Genomic DNA, 27,170 nt, shown 5'->3' on the forward strand with positions numbered 1-27,170 from the left:
ACAGGAAAAGGTGGAATATGCCTTCCTTATCATCTTCACAGTGGAAACCTTTCTCAAGATAATCGCGTATGGCCTGGTGATGCATCCAAGTTCTTACATCCGCAATGGTTGGAATTTGCTGGACTTTATTATCGTAATCGTTGGGTGAGTGCCACACTTCATTTCCATGTGTAGTACAGCAGCAGTACTCCACATACAGGGATGATAATGGAAAAAAATGGCCGCTGAATCAAACGCCGACAACGTCATATGCTGAGAAGATAATATAGAATGAGGATATATGCCTTTTAAATGCCATAACTTTTATTCTCGAGCATTATCTGAACCATCAAGCCTTAAAGAGGTGCCATAATACATCGCTAAAGTACCACTTCGGGAGATCACTAAATCGCAAAATTGTACTTCTTTGTCTTCGTCTTCTTCCCCTCTAAAACAATGCTAAACTGTTGCCAAACCTAAAAGAATAACTGATAAAGCGATTAAGATGATTCTCACGTGAGGAAGTTACTTTGTCTCTGACCTATTGCAGGCAACCCAAAACTTAGATTTTTAAAATAATATTTAGCGTTTTATTAAAATAACTAGTGGGGTCACCCGTGGGAATCCCACTGGCATGGACGTGTGTGACATTTGGACATATTGAGTTGGATGCTGCACCTGCACATTCAGTTTTACAAAATGGTTACTGGAAATTTATCAGATCCACAAATGATGTAATGATGTAATGGTCATGCACACGGGGTAGAGTGGGTCACACACACGGGGGAGAGTGGGTCACACACACGGGGGAGAGTGGGTCACACACACGGGGGAGAGTGGGTCACACACACGGGGGAGAGTGGGTCACACACACGGGGGAGAGTGGGTCACACACACGGGGGAGAGTGGGTCACACACACGGGGGAGAGTGGGTCACACATGGGGGAGAGTGGGTGTCGCTTTACTCCTATCTCCTCATTCCTTTCCAACTCCTCCTCACTCCTCTCCCCCTCCCCCAGTCTCCTCTCCCCCTCCCCCAGTCTCCTCTCCCCCTCCCACAGTCTTCTCTCCCCCTCCCCCAGTCTTCTCTCCCACTCCCTCAGTCACCTCTCCCCCTTCCTCAGTCTCCTCTCCCCCTTCCTCAGTCTCCTCTCCCCCTCCCTCAGTCTCCTCTCCCCCTCCCCCAGTCTCCTTTCCCCCTCCTCAGTATCCTCTCCTCCTCCCCGTCTCCTTTCCCCCTCCTCAGTATCCTCTTCCCCTCCCCCAGTCTCCTTTCCCCCTCCCCAGTATCCTCTCCCCCTCCCCCAGTCGCCTCTTCCCCTCCCTCAGTCTCCTCTCCCACCCCTCACTCTGGCAGTTGTTCCAATCGAGCAGGTACGGAAAATATTAGAGGTAATTGAACTTTTTTCTTGGAGCATCACAGTGTAAATCCGCCCCTTGTCCTGTTCATTAATCACTGAGATGTTTAGCAGAACAGTACAGTACACGCATGGTGACGTCATCGGACTCGCACCGCAATGATGATCTTCAACAATATTATCCGATACTTCATCCAGATTCTTTACAGTTGCTCTTGTTTAGGTTTGCTAGGCACACATTACCTTCCAATGTCTTTGTTGCTCAGCATCCCGTGCAAGTCTGTGTTAACGTTCATTGGCGGTCTCGTTTGTGTTCCCTCATTATTTTATTCATTTTGGAGATTTTATTCATTTTTTTTTTTCTCGCATTTACAAACGCAAGTAGCGACACATAAACGATGCTCCGCCCTTTCCCCCACGTGCAGAGTACTTAATTGCAACTTTTTATTGTGATTACGTCGAAAGAATTAAACATTCTGACTATATAAAAAATACAGCTCAAATGGAAAAGCCCCAGGGGAAAAAAAGTCTTTTGGGCGGTGTATAAGAACATTACATTACACCTTTCTCTCTCACGAAAACCAAAGTTACTCTTTTCGTTACAGCATACAAAATGCCATTTTTTAAATTAAAGATTTCAAATAAACTTCTTTAAAGTGTACGTGCACATAGCTTATAAAATAAGAACGAAAAAAACTCGACAATTTCCCGTCTGTTTATTTATTTATTTTACATATGTGAATGGCATGTCCATGCACATGTGAAATGGAGTTTGTTTATTAATCCTGAGGCGCGTGCGATTTGGTCTCTTCCGAAGACAGAAGCCTCTTCCGGAAGATTGCTTTGTGGCTGTGCCGAACAGGCAGAAGAGAAGCAAGATGGCGGCCAAAAATGCATTACTCGCGCAGTCGCGCTCATGATGGAAGAATTAGACAAAGATGACACGACATCACAAGTTGATGCAAATATCCAGATTGTGTTTTCACTTGCAAGTTTTGCTGCGTAAGTATAACTCCGTGACTGAAATTATGGGTGAAAACGGCGTATATATCACTCCCATATCACTCACTAATTACCAAGTAAACAACAAATAAGTAAAATAGAACTCGTGATTAAGTGAGTTAAGCCTGTTAAGCAAACTTTCCGTACAGCTGTAACATCAACGTGTCATATATGACAAAGTTCTTTCAAAGTAATCGGCGAGGCCATTTTGTTTTCGAAGAGCCGGCACCTCTTCTGCTGGATACCGGGAAGAGGCAGAAGAGCTTCCGGGAAGAGAAGAGTCCATATCGAACGACCGGAAGAGAGCTCTTCTTCTTCCAGAAGTGCAAATCGCACGCGCCTCTCGATATGAACACGATTCAGCCTTGAAAACTCGTGCGAAAAAAAACAAACATCGATGGCATGAATGGAATTTTAAACAGGATTACCTTTACTTCCGTATAATATTGATGAATGAAATAACGAAGAAATATCTGTCGGCAATTTCCTGTCTGTGGTGATACGTGAACGAAGCGCTCCCCACATTGTTGACTTTTCATCGTGACGACTGTCATCAAATGGAAAAGCATATTTTAAAATATATCTCGTCATTTTCCCGCCTGTTATTTTAGGCGGTGTATGATATATCGTGACGCAAATTCTTAAAATGTCTCAGCAATTTCCCATGGTACACTGAAGCTTGTGGTGAGGCAGTTGCCATGAAACAACTTGCCTTCTCCTCATGGAAGGCAAATCCAACGGAAGGCAATCTCATTTCCTTTCACAAAGATCACAACAAGTGTGTGTCCACCCTCAGGAGAACCAGGAAACACTATCTCTTTACTCTCAAGATTGAACTCTCAAACCTGTCTTCCTCCTCCAAATCCTGGAGGCGTTTGGTCAAATCTGTTTCTGGTGTTTGTTCCCCCTCCATCCCCTCCCTTACCTCAACGGCTAAACAGCTGACACCGCACGTGAAAAACCCGAATACCTAAACTCTGTGTTTGCCTCAAAATCTTGCGTCCCAAACCCATCTCTCTCTCTGTACCCATCTTACCCAGTCAAACCCAGCTGCTGCTGGACTCTGTGTCCTCTCCTGATAAGGTTGAGAAGTTTCTGTCAAACCTCGACTGATTCTGCAACTCGAGCAGACAGCATCATCCCACGGGTCCTAAAATCCTGCTCTTCCGCTCTTTCACTCCCTCTCTCTGTTCTCTTCACTCTTTTGCTCAAGGTCATCTGCCATCTGCTTGGAAATCAGCCAACATTTCCGCTTTACACAAGAAAGATGCTAAAACAGATCCTTGCAACTACAGACCAATCAGCAAGGTCATGGAATCAGTCATCGCATCTGACATCAAATCGTTCCTCTTCTCCAATGGCTTGATCTCGGATCTTCAATTTGGATTCAGACCAGGTCAGAGTTCCTAAAGTTCCTAAAGGCAGTGTTCTGGGCCCTGTGCTTTTTCTGGTCTTCATCAATGATCTCTCCGATTCTCTGGAAAATCCTCGCTATCTCTTTGCTGATGACTCTACTCTCTGCCGCTCCATTCCTTATCCCTCAGATCGGCAGTCTGCAGCCTCCTCACTCTCTGCAGACCTGAACAAAATCACAGTCTGGTCAAACAAGTGGAACATGTCTTTCTATCCTGACAAATCTCACACTCTTACTATGTCTCTCTGAAAAGACCGACTGTCTGACTGGACAACCCTCCCATCTACTTTCTCAACAATCCTCTCCAATAAGTTCTGTACTCAAACTTTTGGGTCTCACTATCTTCCATGATCTTTCCTGGGAAAAAACACATTTCCAAGCTGGCCTCCAAAGCCAGTCGCCGACTGGGCATCCTCCATCGTGCGAAGTCTGTCCTTGGCACACCTGAGCTCCTCACGACCTACAAGGCTTTCATCCGCAGCTCACTGGAATACTGCTCTCCCCTCTGGGCTGGTGCTTCTGCCTCACACCTACCTCGGCTTCACGAGGTTGAAACCAAAGCTTTCAGAATGATTGGAATCTCCAATGATGAAGCTGAATGTGACGGCCTGTCACTCACTCACCGCAGGCAGGTTGGTGGTCTTTCTGTCTTCTACCGACTCCTCTCCGGCCTTGCTCCCCCAGCTCTCTCTATGCTCTGTCCCCCAAATATTCCTACAGGTCGCACAAGATCTGCCAGCAACCCTCTTCTGGTGAAACTGCCAAAATCAAGACTCTCTATTCACCTTCACTCTTTCATTCCTCTTTTCACCCACCTCTGGAACAAACTCCCTCACTCTATTCAATCCCACTCCTCCCTCCAGGTCTTTTAAACGGCTGTTCACCACCATCTCTTATCTTCCCCCATCCAAAACCTTGATCTTTTCTACGCCCGTTAATTCACCCCAGATCCACTTTTTTGAAATACCGACTTCTTTCCTGGAATCCATTTGTTTTTACCTCTCCCAACCCTCCCTTCCCCCAAACCCTCTCCCTCCCACAGATCTCCCGATGTCCCTGTTCTCTAATGTTGTGCTTGTGTGCTTCCCTCTCTCCCCATCTTGTCTCCCACTCCCTTTATTATATGTTTTATGTGTCCGTTTGTTTTTTTGTGATTAATGTTAGCTCTTACACGAGCCTCGATCTTGTATACAAAAAAATCCCCAAAAATTCAGACTCACAGACAGAATCACATACGGAGCATATTATATAGATTCTCAAACATCGATGTGGACCCAACCAAAACAGGCTCGAATTGTCGGAGGAGGATGGAAGGGGGTGGTGGCGGACAGAACCATTCCAAAAGCGACACATATCCAGGTGCAGATCCATGATTTTTGGTTATAGCGAGGGCTCAACAATTTACATTGCACTAAAAATATAATTTTGATTTTAATTTCCCGATTGAACAATCAGTATCAAGAACCATTACTACTGTTGTTGTTGTTGTTGTTGTTGTTGATTGATCAATTGGGAAATTGAAATGACAATAACAGAAACTACACCGAAATACTTATCCATCTTTTTCACCAACGTTTAGTAACTAACAGACCCTGATTTGTTAGCACAATATATTAGTACACTTCAAAAACGTAAACATAATTAAAAGCCTTTAAATTTTTTCTTAAATGTAATTATTGCAGCTTTTACGTTTAGAAGTTTTAAAACGCTATGCAATATGAGGTAGGCTTACCTATCTTATTATATATTTAGTCTTTACAGTGGAAGTTTAAAGAAAAATTCACTGCACGAGACAGTTTCCCACATTCTGAGACCACATCTTCGGTTATATACAGGCCTTATTTATATGTATATTGTCATGTAAAATGTGACCTGCATTACAGTGCCAGTAATTAGCACTGTTTTGTGTGATCCTGCAATTGTTGCCTGCAGTCTTCATTTGTTGATGATGACTGGTGATCCTTCTGTATTGTCACACTATTCAGTCATGTCTACTTGTTTTTTTTTGGTATAAAAGATCGAGGCTCGTCAAAGAGCTAACATCAATCACAAAAAAGGACAACACAAAAAAACATACAATAAAGGGAGCGAGAGACAAGATGGGGAGAGAGAGGGAAGCACACAAGTACAACAGCAGAGAACAGGGACAATGGAAGATCCGTGGAGAGAGAGGGTTTTGGGGGAGGAGGCATGGGAAGGCGGGGGAGGGGGGTGGGAAAGGTATAAAACACATGGACACTGCTACTTCGCATAAAACCGAAATTACGTATAAAAACCATCATTTATCATATAGATTGCTCACTCCTATATTTGCGTGGTGTATTGGCCAGACCGCTGCCTTGATCGCTCCCGAAAATATAATGAACAAGTACAGACTACAGATACATTCAAAGTATACCGACCCCATGCCAAATGATTAAATATCCTCCAGTGCACGGAAATACCGCCGTGCAGCTCAAAGAGACTGTATTTGGAGGGAGAGGTGCACAATAATGGATTGATTAATTGCATAATTAAAATGAATAAAACATTGTCATAAAATATTTTCTTAATCATTTGGCTAATAGCACAACAAAACCACTAGTGCTTTTTTTTGTATACAAGATCGAGGCTCGTGAAAGAGCTAACATTAATCACACAAAAAAATCAGACAGACACAGAAAACATATAATAAGGGGAGCGGTAAACAAGATGGGGAAAGAAGGAGAAGCACATAAACACAACATTTGAGAGCAGGGACATTGGGAGATCTGTGGGAGGGAGAGGGCTTGGGAGGAGGAGGCTTGGGAAGGGGGGGTGTGGGGGGGGGGGGTTGGAAGAAGCATAAAACACAAGGACACTGCAACGACTTCCAGGAAATAAGTTGGTATTTCAAAAAAGTGGATCTGTGGTGAATTAGCAGGGGTAGAAAAGATCAAGGTTTTGGATGGGGGAAGATAAGAGATGGTGGTGAGCAGCTGTTTTAAAGACCTGGAGGGAGGAGTGGGATTGTAGAGAGTGAGGAAGTTTGTTCCAGAGGCGGGAGAAAAGAGGAATGAAGGAGTGAAGGTGAGCATAGAGTCTTGATTTTTGCAGTTTAACCATAAGAGGGTTGCTGGCAGATCTTGTGCGACCTGCAGGAATATTTGGGGGACAGAGCCGAGAGAGAGCTGGGGGAGCAAGGCCGGAGAGGAGTCGGTAGAAGACAGAAAGACCACCAACCTGCCTGCGGTGAGTACGTGAAAGGCCCTCGGAGTTAGCTTCATCGCAGAAGATTCCAATGATTCTGAAAGCTTTGGTTTCAACAGCGTGAGGCCGAGCTGGGTGTGAGGCAGGAGCACCGGCCCAAAGGGGGGAACAGTATTCCATTGAGCTGCAGATGAAAGCCTTGTATGTGGTGAGGAGGTCAGGTGTGCCAAGGAAGGACTTCACACGACAGAGAATGCCCAGTTGGCGACTGGCTTTGGAGGCCAGATTGGAAATGTGGTTTTCCCAAGAAAGATCATGGCAGATAGTGAGACCCAAAAGCTTGAGTGACAGAACTTCTTGGAGAGGATTGTTGAGAAAGTAGATGGGAGGGTTGTCCAGTCGGTCTTTTCAGAGAGACATAGTAAGAGTGTGAGATTTGTCAGGATAGAAAGACATGTTCCACTTGTTTGCCCAGTCTGTGATTTTGTCCAGGTCTGCAGAGAGTGAGGAGGCTGCAGATTGCCGATCTGAGGGATGAGGAATGTCGTGGCAGAGAGTGGAGTCATCAGCAAAGAGATAGACAGGATTTTCAAAAGAGTCAGAGAGATCATTGATGAAGACCAGAAAAAGCACAGGGCCCAGAACAATGCCTTGGGGAACTCCAGCCTGAACAGGAAGGGGAGATGAGAGAAATCCATTCAGGGCCACACGTTGACTACGCATAGAGAGGAAGTCCGCAAGCCATGCGTGGAGATTTCCATGGATACCATAGGAGGAGAGTTTGGTGAGCAGAGCGGGGTGCCAGACCGTATCGAAGGCACACAATATGTCAAGGGAGACAGCTCTAATTTCCTGTTTGGCATTGAGGACCTCCATCCATTGATGAGACAGCAGAAGCAGCATGTCCAGAGTAGAGAGACCTGGTCTGAAACCAAATTGATGATCAGAGATCAAGCCAATAGAGAAGAGGAAAGATTTGATGTCCAAAGCAATGATGGATTCCATGACATTGCTGATAATTGGGAGAAGGCTGATTGGTCTGTCGTTGCAGGGATCTGTTTTTGCACATTTTTTGTGTAAAGCGGTGATGTTGGCTGATTTCCAAGCTGATGGCAGATAACCTTGAGCAAAAGAGAGGGTGAAGAGAACAGAGAGAGGGAGTGAAAGAGCGGCAGAGCAGGATTTTAGGACCTGTGGGCTGATGCAGTCTGGTCCAGTTGCAGAATCAGAGTCCAGGATTGACAGAAACCTCTCCACATTGTCAGGAGAAAGGAGAAAGGAGCTCCTTTCAGGAGTCCAGGAGCAGCTGGGTATGACTGGGTATGGTGGGTACAGAGAGGGATGGGATTGGGACACAAGATTTTGAGGCAAACACAGAGTTGAGGCATTCAGCTTTTTCACGTGCAGAGTCAGCTGTGTAGCCGTTTGAGGTAAGGGAGGGGGAACAAACACCAGAAACGGATTTGACCAGATGCCACCAGGATTTGGAGGAGGGAGACAGGTTTGAGAGTTCAGTCTTGAGAGTGGAGAGATGTTGTTTCCTGGCTCTCCTGAGGGTGGACAAACACTTGTTTCGGGCTTTGTGAAAGGAAATGAGATTTCCTTCCGTTGGATTTGCTTTCCAGGAGGCGAAGGCAAGTTGTTTCTGGGCAACTGCCTCACCACAAGATTCCGTGTACCATGGATAGGAGGAAGGGTATGACAACTGAAGACGAGATGGGATAAATCTGTGCATGAGAGGGAGAGAGAGAGAGCAATTTACTTTGGAAGAATTCCCAGGATGCTTTGATGTCAGAGGCGGTAGAGATGGGAGACCAGTCCAGATGATTGATGGCTGCTTGAAGACCGTGCCAGTTGGTCTGAGTGAACTGCCAGGTTATATAGCTTCATCCAAAGATGTAACTTTTAGAAATTTAATGAAATGTCAATAATAAAAAAATTAAATAATTGATTTATTAATCAATAAATAATTAATTGATTAATCAATAAATCAAAAATACCCTGAGCAATCAGATCTCACGAGATCTTTGTCGGCGAGTCACGTTTTTTCGAAGCTGTCCACGCTCTCACGCTTTCGAAGTTAAGTAATTGTTCACAATTGTGTTTTTGTCGAAACTGTATTTATCTTTGGTGTGTGTACCTATAATGTGTCCTTAGGAAGATTCTCGGTGTTAATTTTTCATACCTGTATAGAAAATCGTCGGTTAATTCGTGTCGCGTCTTTTGAGGCCTTGTCGGCTACCGTGTCCTACCTTGAGGCTTTGTTTTTTCTCTCAGCGGTCCGTCGATTGTGCTCCAATTACTTTCGTTCTCTCAGTTTTTCCAGTCTTTTCACCCCATATGTCCTTGTTTAAAATCTCAACTCAAAAAAAAAACTCCAAAAAATATTTTCCCTCTTTATTCTTATTCGTTGATCTTATTCGTTTATTCGTTGTTCTTATTCGTTCATTCATTCTTCGATCACGTGTTTCACCTCCATTTCCCCAGATAGTTTTCGCTATGAAATTTAAAAATGTTTAAACTTTCCCCTGAAGTACTGTATTCTGTCGTATATTATAACACCTTTTTCTTCTTCTTCTTTAAAAGGTTGCTTTCCACTTGCTCACCAAATCTATTCATCCCCAAAAAAAATTCCATCTCTTACAGTTCCTCTTTCCTACATTCCCTAAACTCACCTGCACTCCATCCCCCCTCCAGCGTCCTCAAAAGTATTTTTGACTCGAAGGTCACAAGAAACTCATTTTGCAATAAATGCTCGTTTCCCATTAATCGTACACTTTCTAAAATCCAATCTCACCCCTCCCCTCCTGATCTTCCCCATCACCCCTCCAAAACTTCCCCATCACCCCTCCCCTCCAAATCTCCACCCTTGCCCCTCACCTCCAAATCTTCCCCATCACCCATCTCTTTCAAATCTTCCCCCTTGCCCCTCCCCTCCAAATCTTCCCCATCACCCATCCCTTTCAAATCTTCGCCCTTGCCCCTCCCCTCCAAATCCTCCCCATCACCCATCCCTTTCAAATCTCCCCCCTTGCCCCTTCCCTCCTAAACTCCCCCCACACCCCTCCCCTCCTACACTCCCCCTCGACCCTCCCCTCCTAGACTCCCCCTCACCCCTCCACTCCAAATCTCCCCCATCTCCCATCCCTTTCAAATCCCCCCCCCCCCCTTTTCCCTTCCCTTCTAAACTCCCCCCTCACCTCTCCCCTTCATATCTCCCCATCCTCATTTCTTCTCCATGTCCCCCCTCTCACCCCTCCTCCTCAAAGCGTCCTCCCCGCTTCTTCCCCCTTCCAACTCTCACCTCCATCTCCCCCAACCTTCTGCCTCGCTCTTCCCCCTCCTCAAATAACACCTCACTGTGCCTCACCCAATCACCATCAAACCTTTTGTCCGCCCCATCCTTCCCTTTCTCCGAACTATTCTGAAATCTCTGACACACCTTCAACAGCTCTCCCGACCTCTTCCTCCTCTTCCACATCTTACCCTAACCCTCCCCCCCCCCCCCCCTGTTCTGTATCCGATGCTCCCCTTTCCTCTTCATTAACGGTATGGACCTCAAACATCCAGGGCCCTCGCTCAAACTTGACTGATCTCTCCAGACAGGTTGCTTCTGACAAACCAGACGTTATCTGCTTAACAGAAATTTTCCTCCTTCATGATGTCTCTGATTCCTTAGTATCTCTCTCCCGGGTTACTCCCTCCTCCGGTATGATAGACCTGAGCCTCGTCCTGGAGGTGGGGTTGCTATCCTTATCAAAAACTTTCTTCCTCACTCGCCCTGCACTGCCCTCTCTCCACCTCACCCCAGGAATACCTCTGGCTACGGCTTCCCCTTCGCTCCCACCTTTTGTTCATATGCGTGTTGTATCGTCCACCAAACAGTGATGACTCCATCTACATCTCGCTGTCTGATAATATGGACCAACTTCTATCTATTCTTCCCAACTCTCTCTTCCTCATATGTGGTGATTTCAATTGTCACCATGCCAGTTGGCTGGGTGTGGGTACCTCTCTCACCAGCCATGCCTCCTCAGCAAAGGACTTCTGCGACTCACTGGAACTGGCAGGATCTCACTGGAACTGACAATTTCCCGACCCGGATCTCAGTCAACGGAGCATCTTCTCTTCTGGACTTGGTTATGACTAACTTCCCTGAAAATGTCTGCTGCTCTTCTTCTGCTCCAATCGGCTCATCTGATCATGTGCTTGTTAAAGTGGCATCTCTCTGACCATTCTCAGAGAGCCTCCTCAGCGTCGACGAGTCTGGCATTTCACTCAGGCCAACTGGCACGGTCTTCAAGCAGCCATCAATCATCTGGACTGGACTCCCATCTCGACCGCCTCTGACATCAACTCATCCTGGGAATTCTTCCAAAGTAAATTGCTCTCTCTCATGCACAGATTTATCCCATCTCGTCTTCAGTTGTCGCACCCTTCCTCCCGTCCATGGTACACGGAATCTTGTGGTAAGGCTGTTGCCCAGAAACAATTTGCCTTCGTCTCCTGGAAAGCAAATCCAACGGAAGGAAATCTCATTTCCTTTCACAAAGCCTGAAACAAGTGTGTTTCCACCCTCAGGGGAGCCAGGAAACAATATCTCTCTGTTCGCAAGACCGAACTCTCTTATCTGTCTCCCTCTTCCAAATCCTGGTGGCATCTGGTCAAATCTGTTTCTGGTGTTTGTTCCACCTCCATCCCCTGCCTCACCTCAAATGGCTACACAGCTGACTCTGCATGTGAAAAAGCTAAATGCCTCAACTCTGTGTTTGCCTCTAAATCTTGTGTCCCAAACCCATCCCTCTCTGTACCCACCATACCCAGTCGTACCCAGCTGCTCCTGGACTCTGTGTCCTTTCCTCCTGACATGGTGGAAAAGTTTCTGTCAACCCTCGACTCTGATTCTGCAACTGGACCTGACGGTATCAGCCCACGGGTCCTAAAATCCTGTTCTTCCGCTCTTTCACTCCCTCTCTCTGTTCTCTTCACCCTCTCTTTTGCTCAAGGTCATCTGCCATCTGCTTGGAAATCAGCCAACATCACCGCTTTACACAAACAATGTGCAAAAACAGATCCTTGCAACTACAGACCAATCAGCCTTCTCCCAATTATCAGCAAAGTCATGGATCCATCATTGCTTCGGACATGAAATCTTTCCTCCTCTCCAATGGCTTGATCTCTGATCATCAATTTGGTTTCAGACCAGGTCACTCTACTCTGGACATGCTGCTTCTGCTGTCTCAACAATGGATGGAGGTCCTCAATGCCAAACAGGAAATTAGAGCTGTCTCCCTTGACATATCACGTGCCTTCAATACGGTCTGGCACCCCGCTCTGCTCACCAAACTCTCCTCCCTTGGAATCTATGGAAATCTCCACGCATGGCTGGCGGACTTCCTCCCCAGTCGCAGTCAACATGTCGCCCTGAATGGGTTTCTCTCATCTCCTCTTCCTGTTCAGGCTGGAGTTCCCCAAGGCAGTGTTCTGGGCCCTGTGCTTTTTCTGGTCTTCATCAATGATCTCTCTGACTCTCTTGAAAATCCTCTCTATCTCTTTGCTGATGACTCCACTCTCTGCCGCTCCATTCCTCATCCCTCAGATCGGCAGTCTGCAGCCTCCCACTCTCTGCAGACCTGAACAAAATCACAGACTGGGCAAACAAGTGGAACATGTCTTTCAATCCTGACAAATCTCACACTCTTACGATGTCTCTCCGAAAAGACCGACTGGACAACCCTCCCATCCACTTTCTGAATAATCCTCTCCAAGAAGTTCTGTCACTCAAGCTTTTGGGTCTCACTATCTGCCATGATCTTTCCTGGGAAAACCACATTTCAAATCTGGCCTCCAAAGCCAGTCGCCGACTGGGCATCCTCCGTCGTGCGAAGTCCGTCCTTGGTACACCTGAGCTCCTCACCACATACAAGGCTTTCATCCGCAGCTCAATGGAGTACTGCTCTCCCCTCTGTGCTGGTGCTCCTTCCTCACACCGAGCTCGTCTTCATGCTGTTGAAACCAAAGCGTTCAGAATCATTGGAATCTCCCGTGATGAAGCTATCTCCGAGGGCCTTTCACTTACTCACCGCAGGCAGGTTGGTGGTCTTTCCGTCTTCTCCCGACTCCTCTCCGGCCTTGCTCCCCCAGCTCTCTCTGGGCTCTGTCCCCCAAGCATTCCTACAGGTCGCACAAGATCTGCCTGCAACCCTCTTTTGGTTAAACTGCCAAAATCAAGACTCTCTGCTCACCTTCACTCCTTCATTCTTCTTTTCTCCCGCCTCTGGAACAAACTCCCTCACTCTATTCAATCCCACTCCTCCGTCCAGGTCTTTAAAACAGCTGTTCACCACCATCTCTTATCTTCCGCCATCCAAAACCTTGATCTTTTCTACCCCCGCTAATTTCACCCCAAATCCACTTTTTTGAAATACCAACCTCTTTCCTGGAAGTCCTTGGTGTCCTTGTGTTTTATACTTCTCCCACCCTCCTCCCCCTTCCCACGCCTCCTCCCCCCAAACCCTCTCCCTCCCACACATCTCCCGATGTCCTTGCTCTCAAATGTTGTGTTTGTGTGCTTCCCCTTCTCTCCCCATCTTGTCTACCGCTCCCTCCTTTTATATATTTTGTTTGTCTGTTTGATTTTTTTTTTTTTGTGATATATGTTAGCTCTTTCACGAGCCTCGATTCTGTATGCAAAAAAAAACAAAACAACCCTTTACAGCTATATCACTTGGTCATTGTCATGTCCAAAGATCAGATTCCTCGCTCAAAAGGTGCCTGAGATATTGCCGAGAGGGGAAATAAAATAAATAAATGATTAATAATGATTAAAAAAAAAATTTTAAAAAATAAATAATTAAATAATAATTAATCAATTGGCTAATATAACACATAAACCACCTCCATTTCATCCGAATCTGTAACAAAAAAAATAATATTTTTTTTAGTCATTAATCGAATAATTAAATAATTAATCGATTAATTGATTAATGAATAAATCAAAAATAGCCTTTACACTTTACAGCCAAATTACTTAGTCATTGTCATGTCCAAATATCAGCTTTCTAGCTCAAAAGGTGCCTGAGATAATGCCCAGAAGAGAAAGGAAATGTCGAAGTACTTAATTGATCGATTATAATTGAGTAACTCATCCATTAATTGATTAATAAAAAACAATACCGTTTTTTATAAAGTACTTACTCACTATTGTGCCCAAATTTCAGCTTCCTAGCTCAAAGGATGGCTGAGATATCGCCCAGACAAACAAGAAAGAAAACAAGAAACCAAACAACCAGAGTGAAAACTGAGTACTCCCTTTCAGCGTGCGTCATTTCCGAGCCCCCTTTGGTGCCCGGCAATGAAGTTATGCAGCGCTTGGAGATGGCATAGGAAAGGAGCGGTGTACAAAAAGCCCAGCTTCCATACGTGAAGCAAAAACATGCCTACTGCTTATGTGCATACTGTATATAATACATTGTGGTTAAATAGCTCGGATAATTCAAATTGTGAATGTGAAACTTCCGAAGACGTCTTAGGCTTACCAGAAAACCAACATGGTGGATTTTCCTCCGGACAATTATTGTGGGTGTAGTCAAGCCAGCTCTCCAGCTAATGGGTAAGAGGGCTTCATGAGCACGCAGCTTCATTACAATATATATATACAGTCACGTGAAAAAGTAAGTACACCCCATGTAAAGTTTTGACTTTTTCAACATATTTCAACATACAGCTATTTGATCTTCATTTCAACAATATTGATAGATAAAGGTGGATATAATATAACAAATATCATGAAACATTTACATTTTGTAGTCCATTGTATAATTTAAATAAACATAAATGCAAATTTCGCATGTGGAAAAAGTAAGTTGGATTCTGCACCAAGCCCCATTTTCATTGTGCTCGTGTTGACTTCGAATCGTCCCATTCCAGAGTGAACACCTGGTCTCCGGAGTGATCTGCTCCCACACCTTTGGCTGCTTGTGTTGCCATCGGCATGATGTTTGTGTGGCAGGCCAAACATGCTTTTAATAATTCCAGTATATATTTTTATTTCACCTCTCCATCTCAATGTTGGTCATCTGAACTAGATTTCCAGTTGTTCCATCCTAGGCGTTCCAGTGCTGCACCAAAGGAGGTGTGTGTGCGTATGTGTGTGTGTGCTATTGTCGCTTGCTCAGACAGGCACAACACCGGAGTCACAGAGCCAGTTATGGCACACGTTCCAAGTTGTTGGAGTAAGCAGGCCATTTAACCAAATACTTTCGAAACAGGATTTGTGCCACAATATTGCTAATATACACAAAGAATTAAGTTAAGCACCCCTACACAAAGAATTAAGTTAAGCACCCCCTAATCCTGTCCTGAACCTGAACCCCCTCGAGCACGTTTGGGACATGTTGGGACGACAAATTGCGAAGATGGTCCCTCCAATAGCCAATCTGGATGAATTGGAACGTGCATTACATCTGGAATGGAACAACCTGCCACAGCAACGCATACGACGGCTTACAGGGTCTATGAGACGTAGGGTTGAGTCAGTGATCCGATCACGTGGGTCCTACACACGTTATTGACGCAAAGATCGCTAGAGGTCTTCTCAGAACAATGACTGTACGTTAGAAAACATAAACGTCATCCACACTGTCCGTGATGGACCTATAGCTCCATACTTAAATTGAGGTGAAAATATGCCTAAAATTCCCAAAAAAGTTCACCTTAAATTATTCAGAATAAAATATTGAAAACGGCATGATTGTTATGTTTTTATGTGACCATAATATCACTTCTCCAGAAAATATAGCAATATCATGGGTATATTACACTGTTTTGACGACAACAAACTTGTAATGTGCGAGGTTGTAAAAAAACGGGGGGGGTGCTTAACTTAATTCTTTGTGTATATAATCTATGATCTCCTTGTAAACAAATTACATCCTACTTTACCCAAACTACCTCAAACTATCCTTTAATAAGCAAATATAAAAAAGAACAGTTAGCCAAAGTGTGTTCGCAAAATTTCAGAATTTCTAAAACGAGGGCATCACTCACACGTTGAGACGTATTAAACACGTGATTATTGACTTGACAGTGAAATGATCAGTGGAGACAGTTACAACTAATTTATAATGATGGCTATTGTTCATCATATGATGAAGCAGTAATATTTTGTACGAGCTTATGAAGCAGTACAGTACTAGGATATACAAGGAAGCATTGCAAGGTCTTCTGGACAGTGCATATAGGGGTATCGGTATAATTTGCCTTCAGTTTCATAATATGTGAATTTGCTGTATCTTTGGTTTAATGGGGTTTTCTGGGAGGGGTTTTGGAGCTTTTGCCTTGAGCTTGAATGAAGAATTGACTCGGAAGCCGAACGTCTTGGACGTCTTTTGTTCCATGCTAAAAGTGCTGTGAACAGAAGAGACAATCACAACGAAATTTCAATGAAGGCAAATGTGGAGCAGAGGAAGAAACAAAATCAGAATATGTTATAAAATCAATGCCATGCAGTAGTGCTGAAAAACGGTGCAGAGTGCACCACTTTTGATCTACGACATCAGCTTCGTGGCTCGGAGAAAAAAAGCAACACTTCCATCTTGTTCCTGGAAATCATCAGCATGATGAATGTCCTGACAGGAGCTCACACGCCTTGGAGGAACTGCACACCAACAAGGGTGCTCAAAATGTGCTCCACTCAAAAATAACTCCAAAGTCTCTGAAATAATTTTTGTACTAATGAGAGAGCTCGTCCCCCCACCGAACCCCCCGGGCAAGATGGCAATATGAGCACATCAAAGCAACTTCACCAATATCTCTCATCTAGTTTGTGATTTCCTTTATCTCAGTGCCTCATCACCACATGTCAATCTATCCCTTTATGCTGCCCCCATCTGTTCACATTCTCTGTGTCTTTCAGTTGATGTCTCTTTATGCCTAGCATACCAATCACCACACCCCTGGGCCCTATACATATACATACATATACATACATATACATGCATAAATTACTTACACATACATATAGATACATACATTACATACACATACATATACAGCCGGACCCCGCTATTCGCAGGGGATACGTTCCTGGAAAATCCGTGAATAGCGAAACCCACGAATAGCAGGGCATTGTTTCAATTGAAAAAGGGGGGATAGGTTCCCAGGTCGCAAAAATCCGCGAATAGAGAGGACCAAACTACAAACAGCGAGGCAAAATCCACGAATGGTGGCGCAAATCCTGAGAATGTCGAAGATAATCCGCGAAGGTCTATGAAAGTCCTGGAAACAACGAGACAAAACCCACGAATGTTAATGTAAACCCACGGAGGTCGATGAAAATCCCACAAAGGTTGATGAAAATCCCACGAATGTCGATGAAAATCCTGCGAAGGTCGATGAAAATCCCACGAAGGTTGATGAAAATCCCACGAAGGTCGATGAAAATCCCGTGAAGGTCGATGAAAAACCCACGGAGGTGGATGAAAATCCCACGATGTCGATGAAAATCCTGCGAAGGTCAATGAAAATCCCACAATGGTTGATGAAAATCCCACAAAGGTCGATTAAAATCCCGCGAAGGTCGATGAAAATCTGTGAAGGTCGATGAAAATCTGTGAAGGTCGATGAAAATCTGCGAAGGTCGATGAAAATCCCACGAAGGTCGATGAAAATCCTGCGAAGGTCAATGAAAATCCCACAAAGGTCGATGAAAATCCCGCGAAGGTCGATGAAAATCTGTGAAGGTCGATGAAAATCTGCGAAGGTCGATGAAAATCTGCGAAGGTCGATGAAAATCCACAAAGGTCGATGGAAATCCCTTGAATGTATGCCGCTATAGGTTCCCGGCAGTTCCTGATTCATAGAGGAAATTTTTTGAAGTTTAAAATGCCTTCGACCGCAAATACACATGATTACAGTTTCACAAAAAATGCTGACAAAAAAAACAAAAAACGACAACACCAGGTACCATGACCAATTTATTGAAGGAATGCGCTTACAGTTTATTGTCCCCCGTCGCTCAGCGGAGCGAAAGGGGGACTATGGCTTTCCCCTCCGTCCGTGTGTCCGTCCGTCCGTGCGTGCGTGCGGCGTGCGTGCATGCGGGCGTGCGTGAGTGCGTAAGTGAAGGACCGCATTCGAATTTGGAGTGTGGGTGCAACCCACGTCAAAATCCAAGATGGCCGCCGCCATGTATGTCTGATGCCATGTATGTCTGAACCTTGTAACCTGCATATCTTGAAAAATAAGCGAAGTACCAACTTCTAATCTGGTATGTGGGTGTATCTAGGCATAAGGAAGAACGCTATTGAAAATTGGGGTGCCACGTCAAAATCCAAGATGGCCGCCGCCATGTATGTCTGAACCTTGTGAGATGAATATCTTGAAAAATAAGCGAAGTACCAACTTCTAATTTGGTGTGTGGGTGTATCTCGGCATAAGGAAGAACGCTATTGAAAATTGGGTCGCCACCTCAAAATCCAAGATGGCCGCCACCATATATATGTCTGAAACTTGTGAGCGAAATATCTCGAAAAATAAGCGAAGTACCAACGTCTAATCTGGTGTGTGGGTGTATCTAGGCACAAGGAAGAACGCTGTTTAAAATCGGGTCGCCACGTCAAAAGCCAAGATGGCCGCCGCCATGTATGTCTGAAACTTGTGAGATGAATATCTTGAAAAATAAGCAAAGTACCAACTTCTAATTTGGTGTGTGGGTGTATCTCGGCATAAGGAAGAACGCTTTTGAAAATTGGGTCGCCACGTCAAAATCCAAGATGGCCGCCACCATATATATGTCTGAACTTTGTGAGCGAAATATCTTGAAAAATAAGCGAAGTACCAACTTCTAATCTGGTGTGTGGGTGTATCTAGGCATAAGGAAGAACGCTGTTTAAAATTGGGTCGCCACGTCAAAATCCAAGATGGCCGCCGCCATATATATGTCTGAACCTTGTGAGCGAAATATCTTGAAAAATAAGCGAAGTACCAACTTCTAATCTGGTGTGTGGGTGTATCTAGGCACAAGCAAGAACGCTGTTTAAAATTGGATCGCCACGTCAAAATCCAAAATGGCCGCCGCCATGTATGTCTGATGCCATGTATGTCTGAACCTTGTAACCTGCATATCTTGAAAAATAAGCGAAGTACCAACTTCTAATGTGGTGTGTGGGTGTATCTTGGCATAAGGAAGAACGCTATTCAAAATTGTGTCGCCACGTCAAAATCCAAGATGGCCACCGCCATGTATGTCTGAACTTTGTGAGATGAATATCTTGAAAAATCAGCGAAGTACCAACTTCTAATTTGGTGTGTGGGTGTATCTCGCCATAAGGAAGAAGGCTATTGCAAATTGGGTCGCCACATCAAAATCCAAGATGGCCGCCACCATATATATGTCTGACCCTTGTGAGCGAAATATCTTGAAAAATAAGCGAAGTACCAACTTCTAATCTGGTGTGTGGGTGTATCTAGGCATAAGGAAGAACGCTCTTGAAAATTGGGTCGCCACGTCAAAATCCAAGATGGCCGCCGCCATGTATGTCCGAACCTTGTGAGATGAATATCTTGAAAAATAAGCGAAGTACCAACTTCTAATTTGGTGTGTGGGTGTATCTCGCCATAAGGAAGAACGCTATTGAAAATTGGGTTGCCACGTCAAAATCCAAGATGGCCGCCACCATATATATGTCTGAACCTTGTGAGCGAAATATCTCGAAAAATAAGCGAAGTACCAACTTCTAATCTGGTGTGTGGGTGTATCTAGGCACACGGAAGAACGCTGTTTAAAATTGGGTCGCCACGTCAAAATCCAAGATGGCCGCCGCCATGTATGTCTGAATCTTGTGAGAATATTATCTTGAAAGATAAGCGAAGTACCAACTTCTAATTTGGTGTGTGGGTGTATCTCGGCATAAGGAAGACCGCTATTGTAAAGTGGGTTGCCACGTCAAAATCCAGGACGGCCGCCACCATATATATGTCTGAACCTTGTGAGCGAAATATCTTGAAAAATAAGCGAAGTACCTTCTGGTGTGTGGGTGTATCTAGGCATAAGGAAGAACGCTATTGAAAATTGGGTCGCCACGTCAAAATCCAAGATGGCCGCCTCCATGTTTGTCTGACCCTTGTGAGCGAAATATCATATCATAGCATGTTTTCTGCGTGTTCCACTTTGTCAACTCACATCACTTCCCCGACGGGGGACCTAGGCGCAACGCTTGTTAAAAGTGCTTAACCACACCGTACCGTGAAAGTAAAAAAACAACAACACAACACCATCATGTACCGTTTAAAAATTTTATTTTACAAACACACGCAAATTTCAAATGATGATGGTGATGGTGATGAATTAAAATCCCATGATTTCCTCGAATTCTGAGGATGACACAAATGATGGTGCTGCAACGTCGTGCACTGAGGGAGAGGCAGGACAGGCAGGAGAGGCAGAAGTTGAGGGTGTTGGTGAGGACGCTGGTGAAAACACTCAGAGGGTAGCATGAGAGGAGGGTGCTGGTGGTGTTGAGGTGGAGGGAGCAGGCTGAAAGAAATGGGAAATGCAGAGCTGCCTGGCAGATTGCCGCAGGTTTCGACGCAGCTCTTTGTAGGGGAGAAGCAAATAATCCAAGCCCCTCTTGAACTTGGTACCTCTCCATGACTGGGTCAGCATCTTCCAACTTGTCGACAAGCTCCTGCATGCCATGCAGCAACTCACCCAGGAACTGGACTGTGAGGTAAGACCTCGGCACCTCTTCCTCACCACTGCCTGCCTCTTCCTCCTCGGAAACTGTTATAATGGCCTCCAACTCCTCCTCGGTGAGGTTGTCGCCATGTGAGGCAATAAGATCCTCCAACTCCTCAAGCTGCATGTCATCAAATCCTTCGCTCCCCCCCCCCCCCCGCCCCCAACTGCCATGCCAACCCGGCAATCACATGCCTCTCCTCAGTGTTACCGGGAAAGCCAGTAAAGTTTCTGACTGCCTGTGGCCACAGGTTGTGCCAACACGTGTTGATGGTGGAGGCTCTCACCTCATCCAGTGACTCCTTGATGGCGCTGATGCAGTGGGTAATGTTGAAATCCTTCCAACATTTCCCGACGGTGAGCCCTGGGTCGGACTCCATCACATCCAAAATGCGGAGAAAGGTGCGATGGGTGATGTAATACGTTTTAAACGTTGAAATCACACCTTGATCGAGTGGCTGGATGAGGGAGGTGGTGTTGGGCGGCAGGAATATCACCTCGACGTCCGGATGAGCCACGTCTAGGTTGGCGGGGTGGCCAGGAGCATTGTCGAGGAGCAAGAGAACCTTTAACGCAAGCTTTTTGCCCACCATGTACCTCTCCACCAGAGGGACGAAACAATTATGGAACCAGTCCAGGAAGATTGCTGCCATCACCCATTCACCCAGGCTTTCCTGTTAGCCCTCCAAAACACAGGCAGAGTTTGCTTGTTCTTGCCCTTGAGAGTATGTGGGTTCAGGAAACGGAACAACATCATGGGTTTCAGCATGAGGTCCCCTTTTGCGTTTGCACAGAAGAGAAGCCTTCTTGTTCTTCCGTAAGTAGCGAACAGTGGATTTGTTGATGCTGTAATGCCTGCCCACAGATGCCGCACTCTCTCCTCTAGAAAGCCGGTTGAGGAGCTCCACTTTCTGGCTGAGGCTCATGACTTTCTTCTGCCTCTTGGTAGTTAACGCATCTCCAGCACTGCTCTTGCGCTTGGGAGCCATAATCGAACGATGAGCAGAGCAAGTCAAAAACACAGGTCAAAGCAACGGGACGAGAACAATCCTCAAAATAGAGGACAGTCTGTATATGACGGAATGAGAGCATTGTGGGTATTGAGCCTATCTGCTAATTTCAACAATAGATTTAATGAAGCATTTGCATTCTATAATTCGTGGAGGTTGACTTGTTTTCATCACTGATGGATCATCCCCCGAAGCGTTTTCATTGTGTAACATCTCTGATGATGCTTTACCGTAAATTGCAAACTGTAATCAATTTCATGAAGCATTTGAATTCTATAATTTGCGGAGTTGACTTGCTTACACATCTGGTGGGATATCCCGCGAAGCTCTCAGTTATAGTCCAGCTAAAATTTGCGGCCGCAAAAGCCATGAAAATGCATATCACACAGCAGGTCATGCTCGCGGCTCGTAGAAGATGTTTTTTTGCATACGTCCACCTGCTTTTTGCCTGGCTGGTAAAAGATGAGTTTTATAAATGTGTCAAGCTTAGCGGCTCCTAAAATATTTTTTTTGCACCCTTCAAAAACTGCGATTTCGAGAAACACAGCCGCGAAAAGAAAAAAAACTCGCGAATTTGCAGGACTTTTTCCCACGAATAGAGAAACATGTCTCATTTTATCAACCGCGAATACGCGAATTCCACAAATAGCGGAACTGCATACATACATGTCACTGCTGGTGTCGCTTCCCATTGTCGTGCAGACAAGTGTTGACCCATATGCCTTCACGGCCATCATCGTTAGCGACAGACAGCCGAAGAAGAAGAAAAAAGAAGATATATACAGCATACATATACACACACACACACACACACACACACACACACTGGCGTGGATCGGCTCGCTGCGCTTGCCTCACCACAGATCGCTGCTGGGGCACGGGTTTGTTTTAACTGAGAATTATGACTCTACCCGAGTTGCTGTGTTGTCTTAATTTACAGCAATTGTCGTGCGAACATTTATTTTGCACAATTTTATTTGTAATATTTGTGATATTACATTGTTCTAAGCAATTTAAGTTGAAGATTTTTTCTTTTTTTTCAAAAAAATGTGTTTTTTACTTTCAGAAAGTATCGAAAAGGAACCCTTAACACATACACAAACAGGAGGGGTGCTGGAAGTTTGGGACGATTTCACAAAAGTTTGAGGTAGTAGTTTACGTAACCGTAACCAGGTCGTTTACGAGTCATTCAGCGCATGGTGCCCCACCGTCGTGCTGTGCAAGCGGCAAGCTCGGAGAGGGTCGCGCTGCACGATTCATCGGATGACCCTCAAAACCAATGCCGTGCAGAGGACCGCATCAGAGGCCGCCCTCAGAAGGGGCCACCGGCTCGAAAGTTGTACGCTGTCCCGGCCGAAGCCCCACGCGCAACAGTATCAACCATGCCCAAGGAGGGATTCTGACTTAGAGGCGTTCAGCCATAATCCCTGAGAGGGTAGCTTCGCGCCAATAGCCGCTCAGCCAGACGCACACGCCAAGTGTCTGAACCCGTGGTTCCTCTCGTACTGAGCCGGGTTGCTGTCCCGGCGACAACAGCATCAGTGGGGTAAAACTAACCTGTCTCACGACGGTCTAAACCCAGGTCATGTTCCCTGTTATTGGGTGAACAATCCAACGCTTGGCGAATTCTGCTTCGCAATAATAGGAAGAGCCGACATCGAAGGATCAAAAAGTGACGTCGCTATGGACGCTTTGCCGCCACAAGCCAGTTATCCTGTGGTAACTTTTCTGACACCTAATAATAATAATAATTCATTTATTTTGTATAGCGCTTTTCAAGAAGCCCAAAGGCGCTTTGACAGAGTGGAAAACATAATGCATAACAATACATGAAAACAACAATTGCAAAAAGACAAGAATCAATAGGGAAATATTTAAAGCAAAAGGAGGGAGAAGGAGAAGAGATAGTCAGGGGTTAAATGCTGTGGGTTGAATGTTGAATGCAGTGTTGAACAGGTGGGTCTTTAGTGATGTTTTGAATGTGGTGAGTGAGGAGGAGTCTCTGATGGTGTGAGGTAGTGAGTTCCAGAGGGTGGGAGCAGCGATGGAGAAGGCCCTGTCCCCCCAGGATCTGAATTTGGTCCGGATGGAGGGGGTCAGGAGGTTGGTACCAGCAGAGCGGAGGTTGCGGGTGGGAGTGTGTCTGGAGAGGAGGTCAGCCAGGTAGGATGGGGCCAGGTTATGGAGGGCTTTGTATGTCAAGAGGAGGATTATGTACTGGATTCTCTGGGGGATGGGGAGCCAGTGAAGCTTGTAAAGGACGGGGGTGATGTGGTCACGGGTCCGGGAATGGGTGAGTAGACGGGCAGCGGAGTTCTGAATGTATTGGAGTTTATTGGTGATTTTTGAGGGTGAACCATAGAGGAGGCTATTGCAGTAGTCCAGACGGGAGGTGATGAAGGCGTGGATGAGGGTTTCTGCAGCCGTGGAGGAGAGGGATGAGCGGAGACGGGCAATGTTTTTCAGGTGAAAGAAGGCTGACTTTGTGATCTGTTTAGTGTATTTGTCGAAGGAGAGGGTTTGGTCAAAGATGACGCCAAGATTCCGGATGTGAGGGGAGGTGGATACTGGGATACCGTCGATGTTGAGGGCAAAGTTATGGGTGGATTTTGTGAGCGTTTTTGGGCCAATGATGATTATTTCAGATTTATCACAGTTAAGCTTGAGGAAGTTGATTTGAAGCCAGGATTTTATTTCAGTGATGCAGTTTGTCAGGATAGAGTGGGTGTCGGTGGAGACGGACTTGGTGGAGATGAAAAGCTGGATGTCATCGGCGGAGCAGTGGAATTGGAGACCATGACGGCGGATTAAGTGACCGAGGGGGGACAGGTAAAGGATGAAGAGGAGGGGGCCAAGAACTGAACCTTGGGGGACACCTTGGGGGAGGGGAGCAGTGGGGGATTTGCAGTTATTGATGGAGATGAACTGGCGTCTGTCAGAGAGGTATGATTTAATCCAAGAGAGGGCAGTGCCGGTAACGTTAAAGGTGGATTCAAGTTGGGTGAGGAGGATGGTGTGATCGATGGTGTCAAAGGCAGCGCTGAGGTCGAGGAGGACGAGAATGTTGAGGTTGCCAGCGTCAGAGGAGAGGAGAAGGTCGTTGGTGATTTTGAGGAGAGCAGTTTCAGTACTGTGGTTGGAGCGGAATCCGGATTGGAATGTTTCATACAGGTTATTGGCAGAGAGGTGATGTTTGAGTTGAGTGGCTACAGCGCGTTCCAAAACTTTTGACAGAAAGGGTAGGTTGGAGATGGGTCTGAAGTTGTTTAGGGTGTCAGGGTTTAGACCAGGTTTTTTTAGAATGGGGGTAACAGCAGCAATTTTGAGGGAAGGTGGGACGATGCCTGTAGACAGGGAGGAGTTTATTGTTGCAATGATAAGTGGAGAGAGAGCAGGGAGGGAGGCCTTGACAAAGCTGGAGGGGATGGGGTCAAGAGTGCAGGTGGCAGTTTTCATTCCTATGAGGAGTTCAGAGAGGTCAGTAGGGGAGATTGGGGAGAACCGAGACAGGGGATGGCAGGACAAGGGGGGGCAGGTGGTTGGAGGGGGAGCGGGTGCGGCGGTGGTCAAGCTGTTGTAGATGTTGTCAATTTTGCGTTGGAAGAAAGAGAGGAAGGAGATGCAGTTGTCTACTGTGAATGACTGGGTGGTGGTGTTCAGGGGGCGGAGGAGTTTGTTTATTGTCAAGAAGAGTGCTTTTGGGTTTCCGGAGCCAGAGTGGATAATTTGAGAGTAGTAGGCGGAGCGGGCGCGGGAGAGGGCATCTTTGTAGTGTTGTAGGTGGTCCTTGTAGACGCTAGACGCTATAGACAGATCCGATAAGGACGATCGTGCCCCCTTCGCCGATAGGCGGCGCTCTTGCGTCCGCCATTACTGGGAGGCATCCCGATCCAAACTTAACTCCAGCTGGCTGCGCCAGCACAACTATCATCGCGATCGTACATGAAAAGTGTCTGTGATAATTGTTCTCAAGTGTTTCTCTGTACGTGTGGAGCGGTCGTGGACACCTGATACCTGAAGGCACACGATACAAACCCCGTTTTCGGCGATATCGCCGGCCACCTCTGGCAACTACGGCTAGGCCCCGAGTGGCCGCTGCCGATCCCCAAGTTCCTTGATCACTAGGGTCGCGACTCGTCTGGCAGACCCGACTGGGCCTCTGTCCCTTCGTGCGGGCCGCCTCACCGGCTCCTTATCGCTTCATCGACTCTTCCATACGGCCAGGTCACGGTGGGTGTATCACTGCCGCCCCGCATGGATTCTTCCCTCAGAGTCCACCTCCACGCGGGCCACCACACCGGCTCCTCACCAGTCGTATAGCTCGGTGGACCGGTTGTATCGTCCACGATTCCATCTTCTCCGATGAATCTAACAAACAAATATATTTTGTATCGATATTCTTTCGGCAAAGTGAACTGAGACCGGTAACTGCATGTAATCTGAACGCTGGAGAGCAAGCCAAATGAAGCCGACGCCTCCCAACTATGGCGGCGTCTATAGAGGGCGCCCGTCCATTGAACCCTCCGTCGGATCGGTCTATAGATACAGGCTTGCTTTAACTGAGGATAATGACTGTATGTGAGTTGCTGTGTTGTCATGATTTACACCAATCATAAAACAAACATTTATTTTGCACAATTTTAATTGTCATATTCGTGATATTACATTTTTATAAACAATTGAATTTAAAGATTTATTTTGAAATTTCTTTTTTTAATGAATTTTTTTTTAAATCGCTTCGGACATACATACGAGAGAGGTAGGTGCATACTGGAAGTTTGGTACAATTTCACGAAAGTTTCAGGGAGTAGTTCAGTGAGAACACTACACAATACAGGACAGACACTGCATAGATATAATATACTGTATATGTATGTATGTACAGTCACGTAAAAAAGTAAGTACACCCCATGTAAAGTTTTGACTTTTTCAACATATTTCAACATACAGCTATTTGATCTTCATTTCAACAATATTGATAGATAAAGGTGATATAATATAACAAATATCATGAAACATTTACATTTTGTAGTCCATTGTATAATTTAAATAAACATAAATGCAAATTTTGCATGTGGAAAAAGTAAGTACACCCCGACATTTATCACTACTTCAAATACCTAAAATTAGAATCAGGTGCACCAGCTCAGGTGCAAATGATTAGAACATCATCAGAGAGGATCTTGGAGGAACCTGTTTTATTTAAACATCAGACATTTAGTTTGGTTTGCTCTTTGTTGTTGAAGTGTGCGGCGTCACCATGCCTAGATCAAAAGAGCTCTCTGAGGCCTTCAAAAAGAAGGTTATAGATGCCTACGAGTCTGGGAAGGGATTTAAAAAGATCTCCAAACAATTTGAAATCAATCATTCGACTGTCCGGAAGATCATCTACAAGTGGAGAAGATTCCAAACAACTGCCAACTTCTCCAGGCTAGGCCACCCCAGCAAGTTCAGCCCGAGAGCAGACCGCAAGATGCTGAAAGAAGTCTCTAAGAACCCCA

The 27,170-nt window shown here is 45.6% G+C and overlaps 2 protein-coding genes across 2 annotated transcripts in view; one reads left to right on the top strand and one right to left on the bottom strand.

Moving 5' to 3' along the window:
• Positions 1-27,170, bottom strand: part of TSEN2 (tRNA splicing endonuclease subunit 2) — an 841,321-nt gene that overhangs the window by 806,490 nt on the left and 7,661 nt on the right. The window lies entirely within an intron of this gene.
• LOC137426005 (voltage-dependent L-type calcium channel subunit alpha-1D-like) overlaps positions 1-27,170 on the top strand; it is a 545,673-nt gene that overhangs the window by 243,714 nt on the left and 274,789 nt on the right. Inside the window, 1 exon segment of the mRNA XM_078775346.1 lies at positions 5-144. Coding sequence (XP_078631472.1) covers positions 5-144 — 140 coding nt within the window.

Source organism: Myxine glutinosa, chromosome 4, assembly GCF_964187855.1.
Source record: "Myxine glutinosa chromosome 4, kmMyxGlut1.1, whole genome shotgun sequence".
Lineage (NCBI taxonomy): Eukaryota > Metazoa > Chordata > Myxini > Myxiniformes > Myxinidae > Myxine > Myxine glutinosa.